At 35.9% G+C, this 17224-nt stretch overlaps 2 protein-coding genes across 4 annotated transcripts in view; both read right to left on the bottom strand.

The window, feature by feature from the left end:
- The window catches only part of LOC107731134 (transmembrane protein 26), a 7446-nt gene extending 4936 nt beyond the window's left edge, over window positions 1–2510 (bottom strand). Inside the window, exon 1 of the mRNA XM_016542120.1 lies at window positions 2317–2510. Within this exon, the coding sequence (XP_016397606.1) occupies window positions 2317–2510 (194 nt within the window). The remainder of the gene's footprint in view (window positions 1–2316) is intronic.
- Window positions 2511–8408: 5898 nt separating this feature from the next.
- The window catches only part of fhad1 (forkhead-associated (FHA) phosphopeptide binding domain 1), a 14417-nt gene continuing 5601 nt past the window's right edge, over window positions 8409–17224 (bottom strand). For 2 of the 3 annotated variants that reach the window (XM_016542254.1, XM_016542253.1), the window contains exons 12-28: window positions 16664–16816; window positions 16353–16548; window positions 16114–16184; window positions 15933–16031; window positions 15553–15642; window positions 13981–14332; window positions 13560–13653; window positions 12808–12914; window positions 12572–12731; window positions 12399–12492; window positions 11570–11720; window positions 11354–11451; window positions 10458–10553; window positions 10117–10343; window positions 9511–9679; window positions 9038–9118; window positions 8409–8603 (exon numbers count right to left, since the gene is read on the bottom strand). In XM_016542254.1, the coding sequence (XP_016397740.1) occupies window positions 8424–8603; window positions 9038–9118; window positions 9511–9679; window positions 10117–10343; window positions 10458–10553; window positions 11354–11451; window positions 11570–11720; window positions 12399–12492; window positions 12572–12731; window positions 12808–12914; window positions 13560–13653; window positions 13981–14332; window positions 15553–15642; window positions 15933–16031; window positions 16114–16184; window positions 16353–16548; window positions 16664–16816 (2418 nt within the window). In that variant the 3' untranslated portion in view covers window positions 8409–8423. The remainder of the gene's footprint in view (window positions 8604–9037; window positions 9119–9510; window positions 9680–10116; window positions 10344–10457; window positions 10554–11353; window positions 11452–11569; window positions 11721–12398; window positions 12493–12571; window positions 12732–12807; window positions 12915–13559; window positions 13654–13980; window positions 14333–15552; window positions 15643–15932; window positions 16032–16113; window positions 16185–16352; window positions 16549–16663; window positions 16817–17224) is intronic. The other variant, XM_016542255.1, reaches the window with a different exon arrangement.

Consider the following 17224-nt stretch of genomic DNA (forward strand, 5'->3'; position numbering starts at 1 on the left):
ACATTGATGTGTAAAGACACGAAACGATCGGTCTGTGCAAGAAACTGAACAGTATTTGTATCATTTTTTACCTCTGATTTACTGCAATGTCCGAACTGTCCTGAGCACGTCCTGAGCGCGTTCGTGTCTTCTTCTTCTTCTTGCTTTATGGTGGATCGCAGACTTATAAGTGCATTCCGCCATAAAGCGATCCGCCATAAAGCAAGAAGAAGAAGAAGACGCGTCATGCGCCGGCTGAAGAAGAAGACACGAACGTGCTCTTTGTGTTCTACTGAAGAAACAAAGTCTCCTACATCTTGGATGACCTGGGGGTAAGCAGATAAACATCAAATTGTCATTTTTGGGTGAACTATCCCTTTAATGCATTACGGTCCCTCTACAGGGAGGCCGTCATTAAACAAACATTCATTGGTCCACAAAGTTTTTCTGGACTTCTTTGAGCACGCTCCAGCCAAACAGAGAACGGTGAGTGTTGTGACATGAGAAGCATTAAACATGGACGCGCGTGCAGTTGCCGTACTGTAATAAAGCTTTAATCAGGATAAAACTGTATATTAAAAGCTAATAAGCAGTAGCATTTACAAATAACAGCATATCTAAAAGTATGAGACAACAACAAACAAAAAACATAGGCCTACCATTAAAAGGCTTGCTTGCACGATCCTCCTCAATAATATCCTCTGCTTCTCAATTGGGCTCAAACTGATAAGCGATATTAAAGGGGTAGTTCACCCAAAAATGAAAATTTGATGTTTATCTGCTTACCCCCAGGGCATCCAAAATGTAGGGGACTTTGTTTCTTCAGTAGAACACAAACGAAGATTTTTAACTCAAACCGTTGCAGTCTGTCAGTCATATAATGGAGGTGAATGGGAATCACGGACACGAACGTGCTCTTTGTGTTCTACTGAAGAAACAAAGTCTCCTACATCTTGGATGCCCTGGGGGTAAGCAGATAAACATCAAATTGTCATTTTTGAGGGGAACTATCCCTTTAACGACACCGTTGTTTACAATACAACTGGAGGACATGCCGCTGAGGTGAGGGGCGGGACGTTTAGACACGCACTAGAGGCGGTTTAGCCAATCACAACACACTGGGCTAGCTAACCAATCAGAGCCCATCGCCTATTTCTGAAGGCGGGGCTTCATAAAAACAGGAAATGATCAGTGTGTTTCTCAGAGAAGGGACAAAGCGGTGTGGAATAAAGGTAAATTATGTGAAAAATAATGCGTTTTTTTTTTAAACGAAGCATTAACACATGTTAGACTGCACCCCATAAATACAATCAAGCCTAGAAAAAAACAGTCGACCACCCCTTTAATCTTCAAACGTTTTGCTTGTTATTTGAAAGAAATTCATACTTTTACTCATACTTTTACTCAGCCAAGATTCAGTGAATTGTCAAAAGTGATAGTAAAGACATTTAGAATTTTACAAAAAATGTCTATTTAAAAAATGCTGTTCATTTAAACTTTCTATTCATTAAAGAATCCTGAAAACAAATGTAGCATGGTTTCCTTAAAAGTATTAAGCAGCAAAACTGTTGTCAACATTAATAATAATAATGTTTCTTCAGCATCAAATAAGCATATTAGAATAATTTCTGAAGGATCGTGTGCTGAAAATTCAGCTTTGCCATCACGGGAATAAATGTCATTTTAAAATATATTAAAATACAAAGCAGAAATTTTGTTTAATTGTAATAATATTTCACAATATTACTGTTTTTACTTTATTTTTGATCAAATAAATTCAGGATTGGTAAGCATAAGAGACTTCTTTCAAAACATAACATTAAAAAACATTAAACATTAAAAAATCGTTTACACTTTATTTTAAGGACCAATTCTTACCATTAACTAGTTGCTTATTAGCATGCATATTACTAGCATATTGGCCATTTATTAATATTATAAAGTACATAAACAGTAATGCTTTATTCTGCATGACTGTATTTTAGATCCCTTAATTTAACAACTACCTTATAACTATTAATTTTTAATTAACTACTAATTAATAAGCAGCAAATTAAGAGTTTATTGAGGGAAAACTCCTACAATGGATTTGTGTTCCCTATTCTAAAGTGTTACCAAAAAATCTTAACAACCCCAAACTTTTAAACTGTAGTGTGCTGTATATCTGGACTTCATGAAAAAAATATCTATTTTATAAGAGTTCTGTTTTATTATTTTTCATTTTGCAACAGATAGGATTCATTTACAGCACTATGCACTACTATTTATGTAAAATTCAGCAAGAATTTCAGTGATGTCAGGGTCATTATATTTATGTCTATTATAGCATAACCTCACCATTTCCATTCAGCATTGCGTGTGTATTTGATAGTGATGGCCATCTCCACCCCCAGCAGTGCCACACCCGTCAGCAGCAGCCAATAGGAGGGCTGGCCTGTCACCTCCACCACACGCCACACCGTCAGGATGCCATGCACCGCAAACAGGAAGCGACTCAGAAGAGCCAACAGGATGTTCAGAACCCGGCACATTGTCCAATTAACGCAGTCCAAACCAGGCAGACACAACTGAAGGGCAAAACAAAATGTGGGTTTTTTTAATACAATGCATTTGTTTTTGTATATAAATTGAGTATTTAAAATACTACACATGCATGTGCACCTAAAACATAGCTTAAAGTAGAAATGTGGATTATGTATTCATTGATCAGTTAGTCATCAGATAAATAGTTCATAAAATAATGCAAAAATATGCTGTCTTATTTAATAAATCAATAAATAAAATACACATCTGATAGTCTCCTATGAAAGATTAAAACTTGATAAACAAATGCTTAGTATTATACAAGTGAGACTCTACCGCTACAACAACTTACTTAGAATTTCCTTAAATCTCAATACAACAGTATACAATTATACCAGACTTACTTTCAGTGGGTTCAGCCAAAGGATCCAGATTCAAATACTCAAGTGACTGTTATAAAATATATTCCACTTGTTTTCATAGATTTACAAAACAAAAGCTTCTACCATATCCACAACCCTCTGTCTACCCCTGAGTTGGAGACAGTCCTTTTTAACAGCAAACACAACTTATCCCCCCTGAGGTTTCAGGGACTGCTTCTGGATATGAATGGGTGTGTGTGTCTTGTGTAGATAAAAAGCAGTCTTTTGGGAAAGAGAAGGATGGAGTGGGTGTGTGCCTGAAAATGTGTGTTTGTGTGCACTTGAGGTTATTGTGACTGAACATGTCACAGATAACACTTCCTGTTGCCGTATGATCATCCATTATGATGTCATACTTAAGGGCCCAAAGAACAAAGTTATCTGCAAAGAGGAGCCAGTCTTTCAGAGGGCATTTTCAGACACATTTTACACATACACACCCTGATTCCACCATGCCACAGTAGTACCACCCAGAAACATGGGCCTTGATAAGACACCTCCACAGAAAAACATAGGCAATGCAACCTCTACAGCTGACTTGGGATCATATGCTATTAAAAATAAGATTCAGAATCAGTTCTTTTGATTTTCGTTATAGGTTCTCGGACATGACAAGAAAAAAAATCATTAAAAAAATTAATCAACACTGTCGAAATTGGCAGTCTTGTAATGTTTTGTTCTGTTTAACTCACACTACGCACATTTATACTATAGGTATAAAACATACTTTTTTAATAATCGCAAAGTCAGTTTTAAAGCCAACGTAAGTAGGCTACTAGCCTAGCCTATATCATGTATACGATTTAGAACGTAACAACAGATTTACCCACGTTTTTAATGATTCTGTTGAGTAAATGATTCAGTGAGAATCACTTGTTTCATTAATGAATTAATCAGTTTGTAAACGAATCGGTTGAATGAATGGTTCAAATGACTCACTCATAAAATTCACCTACTGGCAAAATGATGCACAGAAAGATTCACAGAAAAATCCCCACCGCTAATGCACAGACTGACTCTATATCAGTACTCTGATGAATAGACACATATAATCCTAATGAAATGACATAATTATGAAATGTTATAAACCATATGAAATCTTTTGGCAAAAGAGATAAAAATTCCTGATCTCAAATGTGAATTAATGCAAGTGTACCCAAGTGTGAATAAATGTTACCACAATTCACAAACCTGTTAGCACACGTACATCATGGAGACGTCTATTTGACATATTTTTTAGTGCTCATCTGCAATACGTCTATAGGACGTCTCCTATCAGATGTCAAATGGACATCTATTAGATGTCTTTAAGATGTTTATGGTTTAGAATGTATGTAAAACTGACATCTTACAGACATCTGTCAGATGTTTGTACACAGCAGATGCTGTCCAGATCAAGTGATCTTTAACAGACATCTTGCAGACGTGTGCTATCTGGGAAATGATTTAGATCAGTGGTTCTCAAACTTTTTATACCAAGTACCACCTCAGAAAATATTTGGCCCTCCAAGTACCACCATAATGACCAACATTTAAATACAGTAGCATAGTAGGCCTAACTATTCAGCTACAGCTCTGCACAGTTCAAAAACGAGGCAGTTTTATTGCTAATAAGAATATTTATTGTTGTCAGCCACTTCAACATTGTAAATACACAGTTTGAACATTAACACTGCACTGTGCTTACATACAGGTAAATAAAAACCTAAATAATTATTAAATTAAAATGTGTTGTACCTAAACGTTCAATAAAAACTGTACTTAAATGTTAAAAAAAAAAAAAAGCTTTACTCAAATAAAGATTAAATTAAAAAAATTTTAACATTAATTTATATTTAATTTTGTGATTCCTCTGCATACCAATAGTGGTACTCGTACCACACTTTGAGAACCACTGATTTAGATGGTTCTTTTTAATGAGTCACAAACATGCAGCACAACCACTGATCTATAATAGAGAACATTTATATAGTTCAGTGAGCACAACCAGTAGTCCAATTCCCTAATGAATGACTCCTATGAGCCGATTCTCTTTAGTGAATTTTAGTTAATCAAAAAAATGCAGTGTAGCCCGATTCCCGGGTGAATGATTCTTATGAACTGGGACTTTTTTAGTAAATCAGAGCTGTTTATGAATTCATCTGACTCACAGTTATTACTTTTACATTACGTCCAAGTCCAACTCAAAATGAACCAAAAACTGTGCCGTATGTGTAGCATGATGTGCTTGAGGCTCGTGACACAAAGCAGAATTGGCACTGAATTAATGAAATATATAACACGTCATAATCAAATGTATTCAGCTGAATTAATATGAAGTAGAATACATTACATTACCTTTTCAGATTATAAGAGTGTCAGTGACATCTATGTGTTACTGTATGTGGTGCCACCTGCAGGAATGATACGTCTATGACAGAACAGACTAACTCCTTCACACCACACAATAAATCTAGAGCGTGGCACACTACATCAGAAGTGAACATTTGTTTAGGGAGGACAGGCTGTCAGAGGGGAATTCAGGTGAAGACAAACTGTGTTTGTGGATGGATTGAGTAGCCATTTATTTTGGTCATTAAGGAATCCATCCCTACTCCTAGCTAGGCCCATCAACCTCACTACCCACTGCTATTTATGGACCCTCTCAAGAGTGCTTCTGTCATTCTCCTTCATGAAATCATCAGCATTTTCATGAGGGGAGAGGATGGGAAAATGCCTACACATTCAGATCTCTCTCAAGGGAGCGCCGGATATCTGTGAATGATAGAATAGCTTTTGATGAAATGGTCCATCAGCACGCAGTTGCCTTTATAGTCTCCTCAGCAGAGGCTATCTGTGATGTAGGATGCTGTCAGTGTCTTTATATAGGCTATGCGATAAAAACATCAGACGTTAGACTTTTGGATGTACATGAATGTATGTATACACAGAACTCCCAGTCAAAGAAACACAGCCAACAATGGATAACAAGGACAAAAACAGATTATGCATTATAATATTATTTTTTCAGTGCTTAACCCACCATGACTTGACCAAAAAAGTAACAGGAAAGACATTTATAATGTTGCGAAATCTTTCTATTTCAGCTAAATGCTAAATTCTTTTGAAATTTCTATTAATCAAAGAATACCGGGAAAAATTTTTTTGACATTGGATAATAATAATAAATGCTTCTTGAGCTGCAAATCAGTATATTAGAATGACTTCTGAAGGATCATGTGACACTGAAGACTGGAGTAATGATGCTGAAAATTCAGCTTTGCCATCACAGGAATAAATTGCATTTTAAAATATATTTACATAGAAAACAGTTGTTTTAAAGTGTTAAAATATACAGTATTATAGTTTTTTTAAGTATTTTGAATCAAATAAATGCAGCCTTGGTGAGCAGAATAGACTTCTTTTAAAAATATTTTAAAATCCTACAGATTTAAACCTTTTAAATCTTCAAACATATACAGTGACCTCAAAAACTACATTTAAGTGAGACTTAAAATACATAAACTGCTATGCAACTGGAAAAAAAAAATCAAACTGTTAACCATTTAGTCCCAAGATAAACTATATAGTAAAGTCTCACTATATTTGACACTATACTGGGCTTTTTGGGCCACTGTATTTACAGTTACAGGCATCAAACTATAATACCAGCTGATAATGCAATACCAACATTTTGCCACAGGGAAGCAGTCTCTAATCGAAGGAGACAGTTTGGGGAGCATAGCATAGCTTGTACTATTTGAATTACCATGAACAAAGAATTGGACCCTCTTTCAATAATTGAACTGATTTTCCTCTCTTGATCTTCTAATGGGCTGGATTGATGCCAGAAGTCTGAATGGAGCAGATGCCAGCTGGAATTCATCCACCCACTTCATATAGTGATCAGCACTGATGAGGAAGGTGAGGATCATTTCAAATATTACGTGGGGCCACTGGAATTTTGCTCATAATTTGATTCTACATTCAAAGAAAAAAAGTCAACAAATATAGATAATGCAAATTGGGTACTTCAGATGGATTCATGTGATCCTATCTGCTTGTATAATGAAATTTAATGATCACTTCCAGGAGCCTTTATTGAAAACTGTCCATTATGTTCTTCTATTCTCCTCTACCCACAACAAGCAAACAGAGTTGTGTGACAGTAATTCAGACAAAACGATGAGGAGAGACTTACCCTTGATGCCTGTCTACACAGCACTGAGTGTATTTAATTAACGTAATACATCACAGTTTTTTCTGAATCTCTACCCTGTTGTCAGATGGCTCTGTAAATGAGGAACAGATGTGAGGAACAAAAAGTACTAAGGTAATTCTTCCTTAGAAAAGAGACTATGTGTGGAGAACAGTTGGGAAATGATCCCACACAATGGATTCATGTTAAATCCAAAGGCATGTTTGTTGTTAAACACCAGATTTTTTGCACTCTTTCATATAACTGGGAACAGGAATGTCTTTTAATACCTCAGATATTATATGTCTTTAAAATGAGATATGTAGAGATTTACTGGTGGTGACATATTGATATAATTCCAAACCACCATATTTGCCATTGCTGAGTGATATAAATATAAATAAATGAATTAATATAAATATTAATAAATGTATCTTTAATTAAACTTAGGTTTGTTACACTGGAATCTGGAAGTGGGTGCAGACTAGCTGAGGACATACTGCTTGGTTTTTATGGCTGTCCATAAGCTATGTGTTTGTATTTATACAACAGTTCAATAAACAATTAATATTGAGTAACTTACATTTTAGACACTTGCCTGTTTCTCCTCCGACAAAAGAAAACAGTTCCAAACAAAGCAACAGCAATCCTTACTTGTCTCTTGCACCACACAGTAAATGTGTTTACTTCCTGAATGAATGAGCATTTTTGAACCAGTCTGCCAAGTGAGTGATTTAATGACTCACTCACAAACACAGACATGTTTTAGTCAGGGATTAATCCGCGTTTTTGAACGAATCAGTTGAGGAAACGATTCAGTATCTCACTCATAAATGCAGCAGTTACTTGTTTCGTTCATGAATGAATTCGTGTTTGTGAAGGAATCGGTCGAATGAATTATTCAAATGACTCCTGTCACATGTCGGCGCCTTCTAACGAAATATAACCTGCAGAAAGATTATTTATATATACATGAAGAGTTCAGATGCCATAGACTGATTTTCTTCTAAAATTAGCATTTTATCAGGCTCCTATGTGTAGGTTCAGTAATTTTATTTAAATGGCAATGAATAGGTTCTTTTCGTTGCCATTAAAGTGAAATAACTGAACATAAACATTAGAGCCTGATAAAATGCTCATTTTAGAAGAAAATTTCAAACTGAGGCTTTCGCATCTGAACTCTTCATAGATAGATAAATAGATAGATAGAAATATTTATATGATATATAAATATATAATGAAATGACAAGAATTAAGAATTCTTATAACATTTATTATTATTATTATAACATAATTCAACATGCTCTTCAGTTGTGTTCATGTCAGTGGGCCTCAGTGAGCCGAGGGTGTTGGGAGCTCTCGGGAGCTTGCAGAGGATTGGCCAAATCATAGACCATTGAACAGATCTGCTGTTTCTGCCCCATTTCTTTCTTTAGATTATCCAGATCACTCTCTCTCCTTTTCAGTCTCATCTGTGAGGTCCGTTTCTTCACTGCTGGGGTCTATGAACACACACACACAGTAAAAAATAGGGCTGTCAATAGGGCTCATTTCAATAAAATTAATTATGCATGACATATCAATTTTTTTAATGAATATTTGCTAAGAAAAGCCCCCAAATGGAGACAAAAGTATTAAAACGATGCATTCTTGTATTTTGTCTGTGCTGTTTTTAATAGGTCTAACATCAAACGAACAGGAACAGATTCATGCTCCATTTATAGCAGTGAGATTATGAGCTCAGGAAAGAACAAAATTGGTGGTGCTGCTGAAAAATCTATTAATTGCACAGTGTGGAGTTTCTCTGTAAAACCCCAGGCAGCCTGTGGCAGACAGCATGGATTTAGACCTTACATATGTTCTGGAGATCAAACACACATACTCTTGCATCGGGGCACTGATTCAAAACCAATCCACTGTTGCCACTGCCACGTACCTTTTCATAGCTTTCATTTGGTATACAGTTGTGATGGCCCACTCTTCCACTCTTTCTGTCCGTTCTCTCCGTACTAAGGCTCTGTGGAGAAAGTGTTTATTATAGACGGCACTGGGTGAACTACGAACCCCATGAAGGTAGCTCTCTATAGAGAGACAGGAGACAGTATGTCTGAAATGTTAAAAATGCTGACTTATCATGTCTTTAAATAGGCAAATAAATCAGTTAATTTGTGAGTAAAAGCATCATGGTTTTATAGACTTCGTAACTGGCAATGTATTTTCCCGATTGTTTGTTTTTACCAACTAAGGGACTAGTCAGAATTGTTTATGTCTGCAAGTCAGAATTGCAAGCCTCATGCAAGTTTGTTCAGGGAAAGAGCAACTTTTTGATGTTTTATTTTTTTCTCTCTATCACAAAGTTGGTGTCAGTCAGACTTTCTCACTTTCTACGTGAGCTTGTATGTGTGATACCCTATTATTTCTGTTGGTAACACTGCGTTCCTGCTGGTTTCTCTGCAGCTGGTTGATGCTGTCCTGTAGAGCCTGCCGAAGCTGTTCTGTCTCTTGTCTATGAGTCTCCAGTTCTGCCTTCACACTCTCAAGCTTGGCCTGCGTCTGGAACCCCAGCACCTGGCTCTCTCTGAAAGATAGTTGTTAGATAGTTGTCATCTATAATATAATATAATATAATATAATATAATATAATAACATGCATTGTTTTTGACAGCAAACACTAAAAATGTATTGAAAATCCACTGAATACTGAGGAAGAGAGGTAGTATTTTCTTTGTATCTTATTAACATTATAATATAAAATAATAATATGCATCATTTTATGTTATATTATTGTTAATTTAACATAATACATTATACAACTATAAGTGTATATACAAATGTATATTAAATATAATATGCATTGTGTTATGTTATATTATTTTTTTGACATGAAACACTCTAAATAGGAAGAGAGGGAGTTTATAGTGTCTTTTCTTAATATCTTAATATAAAATTATGAAACAGTGAGAAAGAGGGATGGAATTATTTGTCATGAGTGTGTGCTTTTTCTTTTGTTTGCACCTGAGTGTGTGTATCTCTCTCTGGTTCTCCTGCAGCAGTAGTTCTTGTTGTTGGCTTTGTCTGTTCTGTAGATCAAGGCGGGTTCTCAAAAACTCCAGGTCTGTTTGTCTCATAGAGACTATGTGCTGTCTCTCGTCGGGAGGTAGGTGCTTTAAACTAGCACAGCCTGACAGCTCACCGTCGCTGAGCTCCAGAGCCTCATGCAGCACGCGTGCTAGCTCCAGGTACTAAACCAAAGACCAAAAATAATGATTCACTAAAGCAAACTCAAAATAGAGCACAATCTCAGGACCACAGATGCATATTTCACACAATTTAGTTTGAATGCGTACTGCACTCACTGTTCTCTCACTGAGCTCCAGAACATCAGACATGTCCAGTCTGGCTGTACGCTCTCGTGCTACCTCGGTCAGAGCTTCAGGGAATGCAAAACCACTCTGTGTGAATCATAAAAGCACATGTATAACACACTTCACAGTAACATACACATACAAAAGTCTGAGACCATTTAAATATTTATAAGTTTATGAAACAGATGATAATGTTCTTCAACATTTGAGATTGATCCAAAGAGCATCTTGAGTTTCAATGGAAACAAGAACATTTGACTTTTAGTTTAAAATGGTTCATATGATCAGTCTCAAATTTGCTTATTTGATAAGTAACCTAAAATGGTGCACAATCTGGAATATATTCTTATTCAGTATTCTTCCAGTTTGATAATGATAACTTGAATTCTAATTTCTGTAATGAGAAATCTGAGTCAGTTGATGACCCTTTTTTTTTTAAATGTCCCTGTATCATACAATTTTGGTCTGAACTGACCAGATTCTTCACTTTGAAAACTGATTTTGAGAGCTCAGTGTTACTAATGAAACTGTGATCATAATTTAGAATAATTAAGAAATGTAATAATTTTATTAGCAAAATATTACATAAATTAATAAGTATGCCCAAATTTGATCATTGATCTTCTTTAATTATTTAATTGTGACATTTAAGAAACTTAACAAACAAACAAATAAATAAATAAAAATTGTTAAACTGTATAACAAACTTTTAAATGTCTTTTTTCTTATTTCACATACTTATTTCAGTGCTTTTCTTTATGGTTTCATGAAAGATTTAAAGAATATTTTTTCCTCTGCTGTCATAAAGTGTTGACGGATATGTTTATTCTATTTTGCAACAAAACATTCTTGTTCAATATGTAAGTCTGAGTGTGTAAAGCGAATACCACAGAACTGATGGATCCTCTCCGAGCTGCAGATCTCTGAAGTCTCTGAGTCTTCTTCTGACCCTGTTTCTCTGGCTCCCCCTGCTGGGACAGACGCTCTGTAAACAGTACAGAGGAAAAGTGATAATGTAGGTTAATGTTGGCCTGAATTAGATCAGATAAGGATAGCCAGATTCAAAGTTTTGATCATTAGTTATAAGGGATTATAAGACTCACTGCTAGGCCACTTCTGTTCAAGAGCTCTGATTCGCTCTCTCATGTCACGTAAACCTTCCTGCTGTTGAAGAATCGCTTCCTCGCGGCGATGACCTTTGTGTTTTGACCCCTGATTGATGACATCATTAGGAGCTGTCATGACTGCCACATCCTGAGAAAACAACATCCATATAACAGTTAGCAAAGTGTCCGTTTGTGATCTATGAGTGTGTGTTTGTGTGACTTCTTTCTCTCTTTGTTGCCCATTTTTTCTTATGAATGTATACTACTGTTCAAAAAATGTGTGGTCGGTAAGACTTTTTAAGACTTTTTTTGTTTGTTTTTGAAATAAGCCTCTTACCAAGGCTACGTTTTTGTTTTTGTTTTTTACGTAAAAACAGTAATATTGTGAAATATTATTACAATTTAGTTGTACTGTTTTCTGTTTTAATACTGTATATTTTCAACTGTAATTTATTCCTGTGATGGCAAAGCTCAGTTTTCAGCATCATTACTCCAGTCTTCAGTCACATGATCCTTCAGAAATCATTCAAATATGCTGATTTTGGTGCTCAAGAAATGTTTCTTATGATTCATGTTGAAAACAGTTGTGCTGGTAAATATTACTTTCAGAATTCTTTGATGAACAGAAATTTCAAAAAAGCTCATATCAGGCACATTTTGTGCCTCAGTGGGACTCATTCAGCGAATATGTTTTAATATCCTGTTATCATTCAATCAGTTTTCTATTCAGAAAAAAAGAAAAACAAAGAAAGTGTATACATCCTCTACATGTCAAAAGTGATAAATCATTTAGATAAATGATTGTCCAGTTTGGTGGCAAACTCACTTTAGTGTTTCTTGAGGTTTGAAGTGGAACAAGGCTTGTGTTCTCCATCTCTCTGTATGCTGCTGCTTTACTTTTCGAATCCTCTTCAGTTTGTCTAACAAAAATGATTTAATGCATCAGTTTATGTCTGATTTTTTTGCGAGGCCAATGTACTGTGTCATTTTTGGTCATACCTCAGTTTTTCTCCAAGTTTCTTTGTCTCTTCATCTTTCTGTTGCACTAGTTGTGACATCATGGTTAGCTTCTGTGTGAGCATGCTCAGTTGAATCTTCTGGTCTACCACCAAAGCTTTATGACTTTCCAACTCTAACTTCTGCTGTTCACTAAGTTCTCCTACACAGAGAGACACACGCTCAGAAACACAAAAACTACAACATATTGATCTCGTATTGTGTTAATCGTGCAGCACCTGTCATATCAGAGAGCCGAGCATGAGCCTGGGCCAGGTCACGACTTAGGGCATTGATGATCTCACTCTGACTGACCACTTCCTGTTGGAATGAGACTAGAGATGTCCTGCAAGACCAATTAAAAACCTTCTTATTCTGAATAAAGTAGATTCAGTTTGAGTATGGTATAGATTGTTTAATGAAAATAATGAGTCATTCATGAACACTCCTGATCATTTTTAATGAAAAAAATATCACTAAATGAATCATTTTAAAAAAAGCATGTATACATTGTCTGTGGTTATCGTTATAATTTAGGAGATTTTAGCATTTTGACAGTAATTGTATAGTAAAAATGAAAGGAAGTAGAAAAAGAGACATATTTGCAGCTACAATTTAACAGTGCCTGATCTATGAGATGATTTAAAGAGCGAGACATGAACTGTGTAATTAGTTATTAAGCAAGAGTTTCATAAATAATGCATGAATAAATAATTAACCTCATGCATTATTCATTAACAAGAGCACAGTGTATGGATATTATCCTTCTCACGGTGAATGTAATGACAGAGTAAGGGAATCGGTTTACACAGTAACTTATGCAATATATAAATCGCTAAGCTACAATCTTATATACGCCCAGAGCTGTTGCAACTGGTTTCCAAAGCAGGCCTACTGGCTAAATGGGAGAAATATTTACCATAAAAATATACAACATAGATTTTGAAAGATGGGTAATGCAGTGATGGTATTCATGAGAGCTTTATTATACCGGAGGGATGTTATGGTTTGATCCGGTTCCTGTTGTTTTTCTGATGTGTAAGATGTGCTGTTGCTTTCAAAGCCCCCCAGCCTACCGAGCGCCTCTGTGGGACAAGTACAACAAGGGTAAACATGATAATGAACACAGAACACATATGTAGGACACATAAAATCTGTTCCACAAATTAGTTTTACTTAGGAACCTTAGGCTGTTGAGAAGCTGCCCTCAACAGGTAACATATGAAACTGCAGGATATCAAAAAAAAAAATGTAAAACTGGTTTCTATATTTGTTAATTTCTTATATTTCTTGTATAAGCTAATACTTATTTTTCATTTTAAATCATAATGTTTCTTTGTTTTAAATTTATTTATTTAAATGTACATTCAGTTCAATTATTTTCGGACATGTTTATGAGAGGCTGTGCTCACCTTTGAGTTGCTCCTTCAGTGAGTCTCTCTCCTCCTCAATCTCTTTCCATCTTTCCTCACTCTGCTGAGCTTTGTTTATTCGTGTCTCCATGGCAACAATGGTGAATGCATGTTGTCGCACCTGCTCCCTGTACTCCTCTACCTCAACCCTGTGTTTCTTTCTCTCCTCTTCAGCTCCTCTCTGCAGGGCCTTGGCCTCTCTTTCCTCAAACTGCTTCATCTTCTCGTTCCTCTCCTCTTTGAGATGTAATTCACGCAGCGTTTCTTTCAGCTCTGCCTCTCGTATCTTGGCTTCTTCCATCTTGGTTTGCCACTCGGCCTTGCGTGTCTCGATCTCACTGCGCAAGGCACTCTTGGAAGGCAATAAAGTGACAGTCATGGAGTTGAACAACTTACATTGTGTGGTTCTGTATCCTATGGATACCCATTTCCACATAAGAAAAAAAACAGCATGCTTTGGTAAATCATAATTATGAGATAAAACGTCATAATTGTGATATAAAAAGTGGAAATCATTAGATACTAAGTCATAATTCTGAGATGAAAAGCCTGATTTATGAAAAAATCATAATTATAACACAAAAAGGCTAATTTTGTTATGACTTTATCTCATAATTTAACTTATGACTTTTTTTACTTTTATATCATACTTATGACTTATCTTATGATTAAGACTTTTTATGCCATAATTTGACTTTTATCTAATAATATCAGAGAAAACCAATATGGCCATGTGCTGGAAACTGGGAAAAAGTAAAATTATGAGATATTAAGATACAATTATGATGGAACATTAAAATTATGACATATTTGACATATATGACATGATTATGAGATAAAATTCTAAATATACTTGAGATATGACATAATTGTGTCTTTAAAAGTCATAGCTATTATATAAAATGTGACTTTTATGTCATATTTATGAATATGTCTTAGTCAACTTATTTTGTCATCATTATGATTCACCAAACCATTTTTTTCATATGTGGCAGAAATGGACTTTCTAATGTGTCAAAACTTTGTTTTAAAACGCATAACTTTTGCTGCTGTTACGCCTGTCGTTTACACTACTCCGGCGTTTTCGACCCTCGAACATGGAGACTTTTGAAAACGCTGCAGACCCCGTTTTAGCTTGAAAACTCCGGGGTTGCGTTTCAGTGTAAACGGACCAAAACGGAGACTTTTGAAAACAATAACATCATGCTCATTGTTGTACCCATAGATATGTATAGGTAGATTCCTCATTTGACCGCTCCAAGTACATAGACGCGCCCGCCATCTAAATAATAGGATTCTACCTATACATATCTATGGTTGTACCTGCATGAATGGTCATGTGACATGCGTTTTCGGTTGTGTAGTGTAGACGGCGATCGTTTCTGAAACGCAGTGAAAATGCCAGTGTAGACAAGGATCGTTTTCATTTTAAAACGAAAACACACTAGTGTAAACAGGGCCTTAGACACCAGATCAAATATAGATATGGAGCATGTGTTGTGAGTTGAGGTCAACTGTATTTCATTTAAGAGGATAAATTCAATTTTAGTTCAGTTTTCAGTTTTAACTCACCTCAGTTTGTCTCACTGACTGTAGATCAGCCATGACCTCTTCCAGCTGTCGCATTAGTGCGTTTTTCATCTCTCTCTGTCCCTCTGCTGCCTGAATCAATAACAGGTCAAAGGTCAGGAGAAACTTCAGTGAGACAGAATTTTTTTAGAGAGCTCAATTCATGAAATGAATCTAGTCCATCAGCTTGGAGTCAGTTCTCTGAAATACTTTCATTAATATACAAATTTCCATTGGAACCGGGATGAGTTTTATCTATAATTATAAAAAACGAAAAAGCTAAATGACAATCTAATTTAGACCATCCCTCAAGAGGTCTATGCCTCAGAGGCTAAATGAAACGAGTTTCATTTGACTTGGTGTTTTTGGAGAGACAACAGCACCTGAAGTTTCTCCATCTCAAACTGCTTTTGCATGAACTCCAGCCTGCTGTGAAGATCTCTCCTCTGAATCTCTGTCTCCTGAACCTTGTCCCTCTCTGACTTCAGTGCAGGAAAGAAAGACATGTTTCTTTAGAATCACTTTCTGATTCTTTAACTGATTTGAAATACTTTGCTGTAATACCTTTAGTTTCCTTAGCTCGGATTGGACGTCCATGTGGTCCTGGCACAAAATCTTTAAGGCGCCTGATATTCCTAGACAAAACAAATAATAGCAATAATTCAGACTACTTTTCTGTAAAATGCGCTGAAATTTAATAACATTTCAACTTAATTTGTAATCCTATAATACCGAAAGCAATATCACTTCTATTCTTGTCAAACCCAGTTCTCCTAAATCTCTCTAAACTTTCTATTTCTTACCTCCAGTCTTCAATGACACATCAACCCCTGCTGTCTGTAATCTCTGAGCAGCATTCTGCAGTACTCTGTACAGGACGTTCAGTATAGAAAGTGAATGCTCCTGAATCCAGCTGAGCGCAGGACTCAAATTCATGTCCTGCAGCCCGGATATTTCCCTCAGAACTTTGTCCGCAACACATGCATCTTGTACTCGTCTCTATATACAAATGGAAAGAGATATTATATTATATAGCTGTTCAACATGCTGTGCAATGCTGAAACACAAACATACAGCATTACATGGCATAATCAATGTTTCCACCTACTAATACCTGACATTCTTGCAGTCTGGCTCTAAATTTCTGGGTCTCATCCAACATTTCCCTCTGTGTGTGAGCTTCCTCTTTGAGTTTCATTTCAAAGTCATGCACTTTTGTTTTGTACATCTCCATCTGTTCCATTAGCTCAGTTAAACAGTCCAACACCTGCAAAATAAAAACAAATATAAAAAAAGTTCCAACAAAGAAATTTTGGCACAGATTTCTCACCAGTATGTCTGTCCAAACCAGCGAATTTTTTAATATCCTGCCAACTCTATTCAAATTAATGACAGACTATGGAATGAAGCTGGCAAGCTATAAAAAAGCACCACAAAGATATCATAAATGTGGTCCACCTAACTATATCTTATTCTCGAGTTCAAGTTAAGTCACATTCATGTATGTAACAATTTATACCAGTGTTTCCCAACCGGGGTGCCGTCTGTCGAGAGCAGGGGTGCCGTGTAAAAAATCCTTTTTTAATATTTTTAAATTGCTAAAATGTTTAAAAAAGCATCTATTATATAATATCCATTTCTGATGTCGCCAATAATTAGAGATGCACCGAAATTT

This window comes from Sinocyclocheilus rhinocerous, unplaced genomic scaffold (assembly GCF_001515625.1).
Source record: "Sinocyclocheilus rhinocerous isolate Xijiao unplaced genomic scaffold, SAMN03320098_v1.1 scaffold1600, whole genome shotgun sequence".
NCBI classification, from domain to species: domain Eukaryota; kingdom Metazoa; phylum Chordata; class Actinopteri; order Cypriniformes; family Cyprinidae; genus Sinocyclocheilus; species Sinocyclocheilus rhinocerous.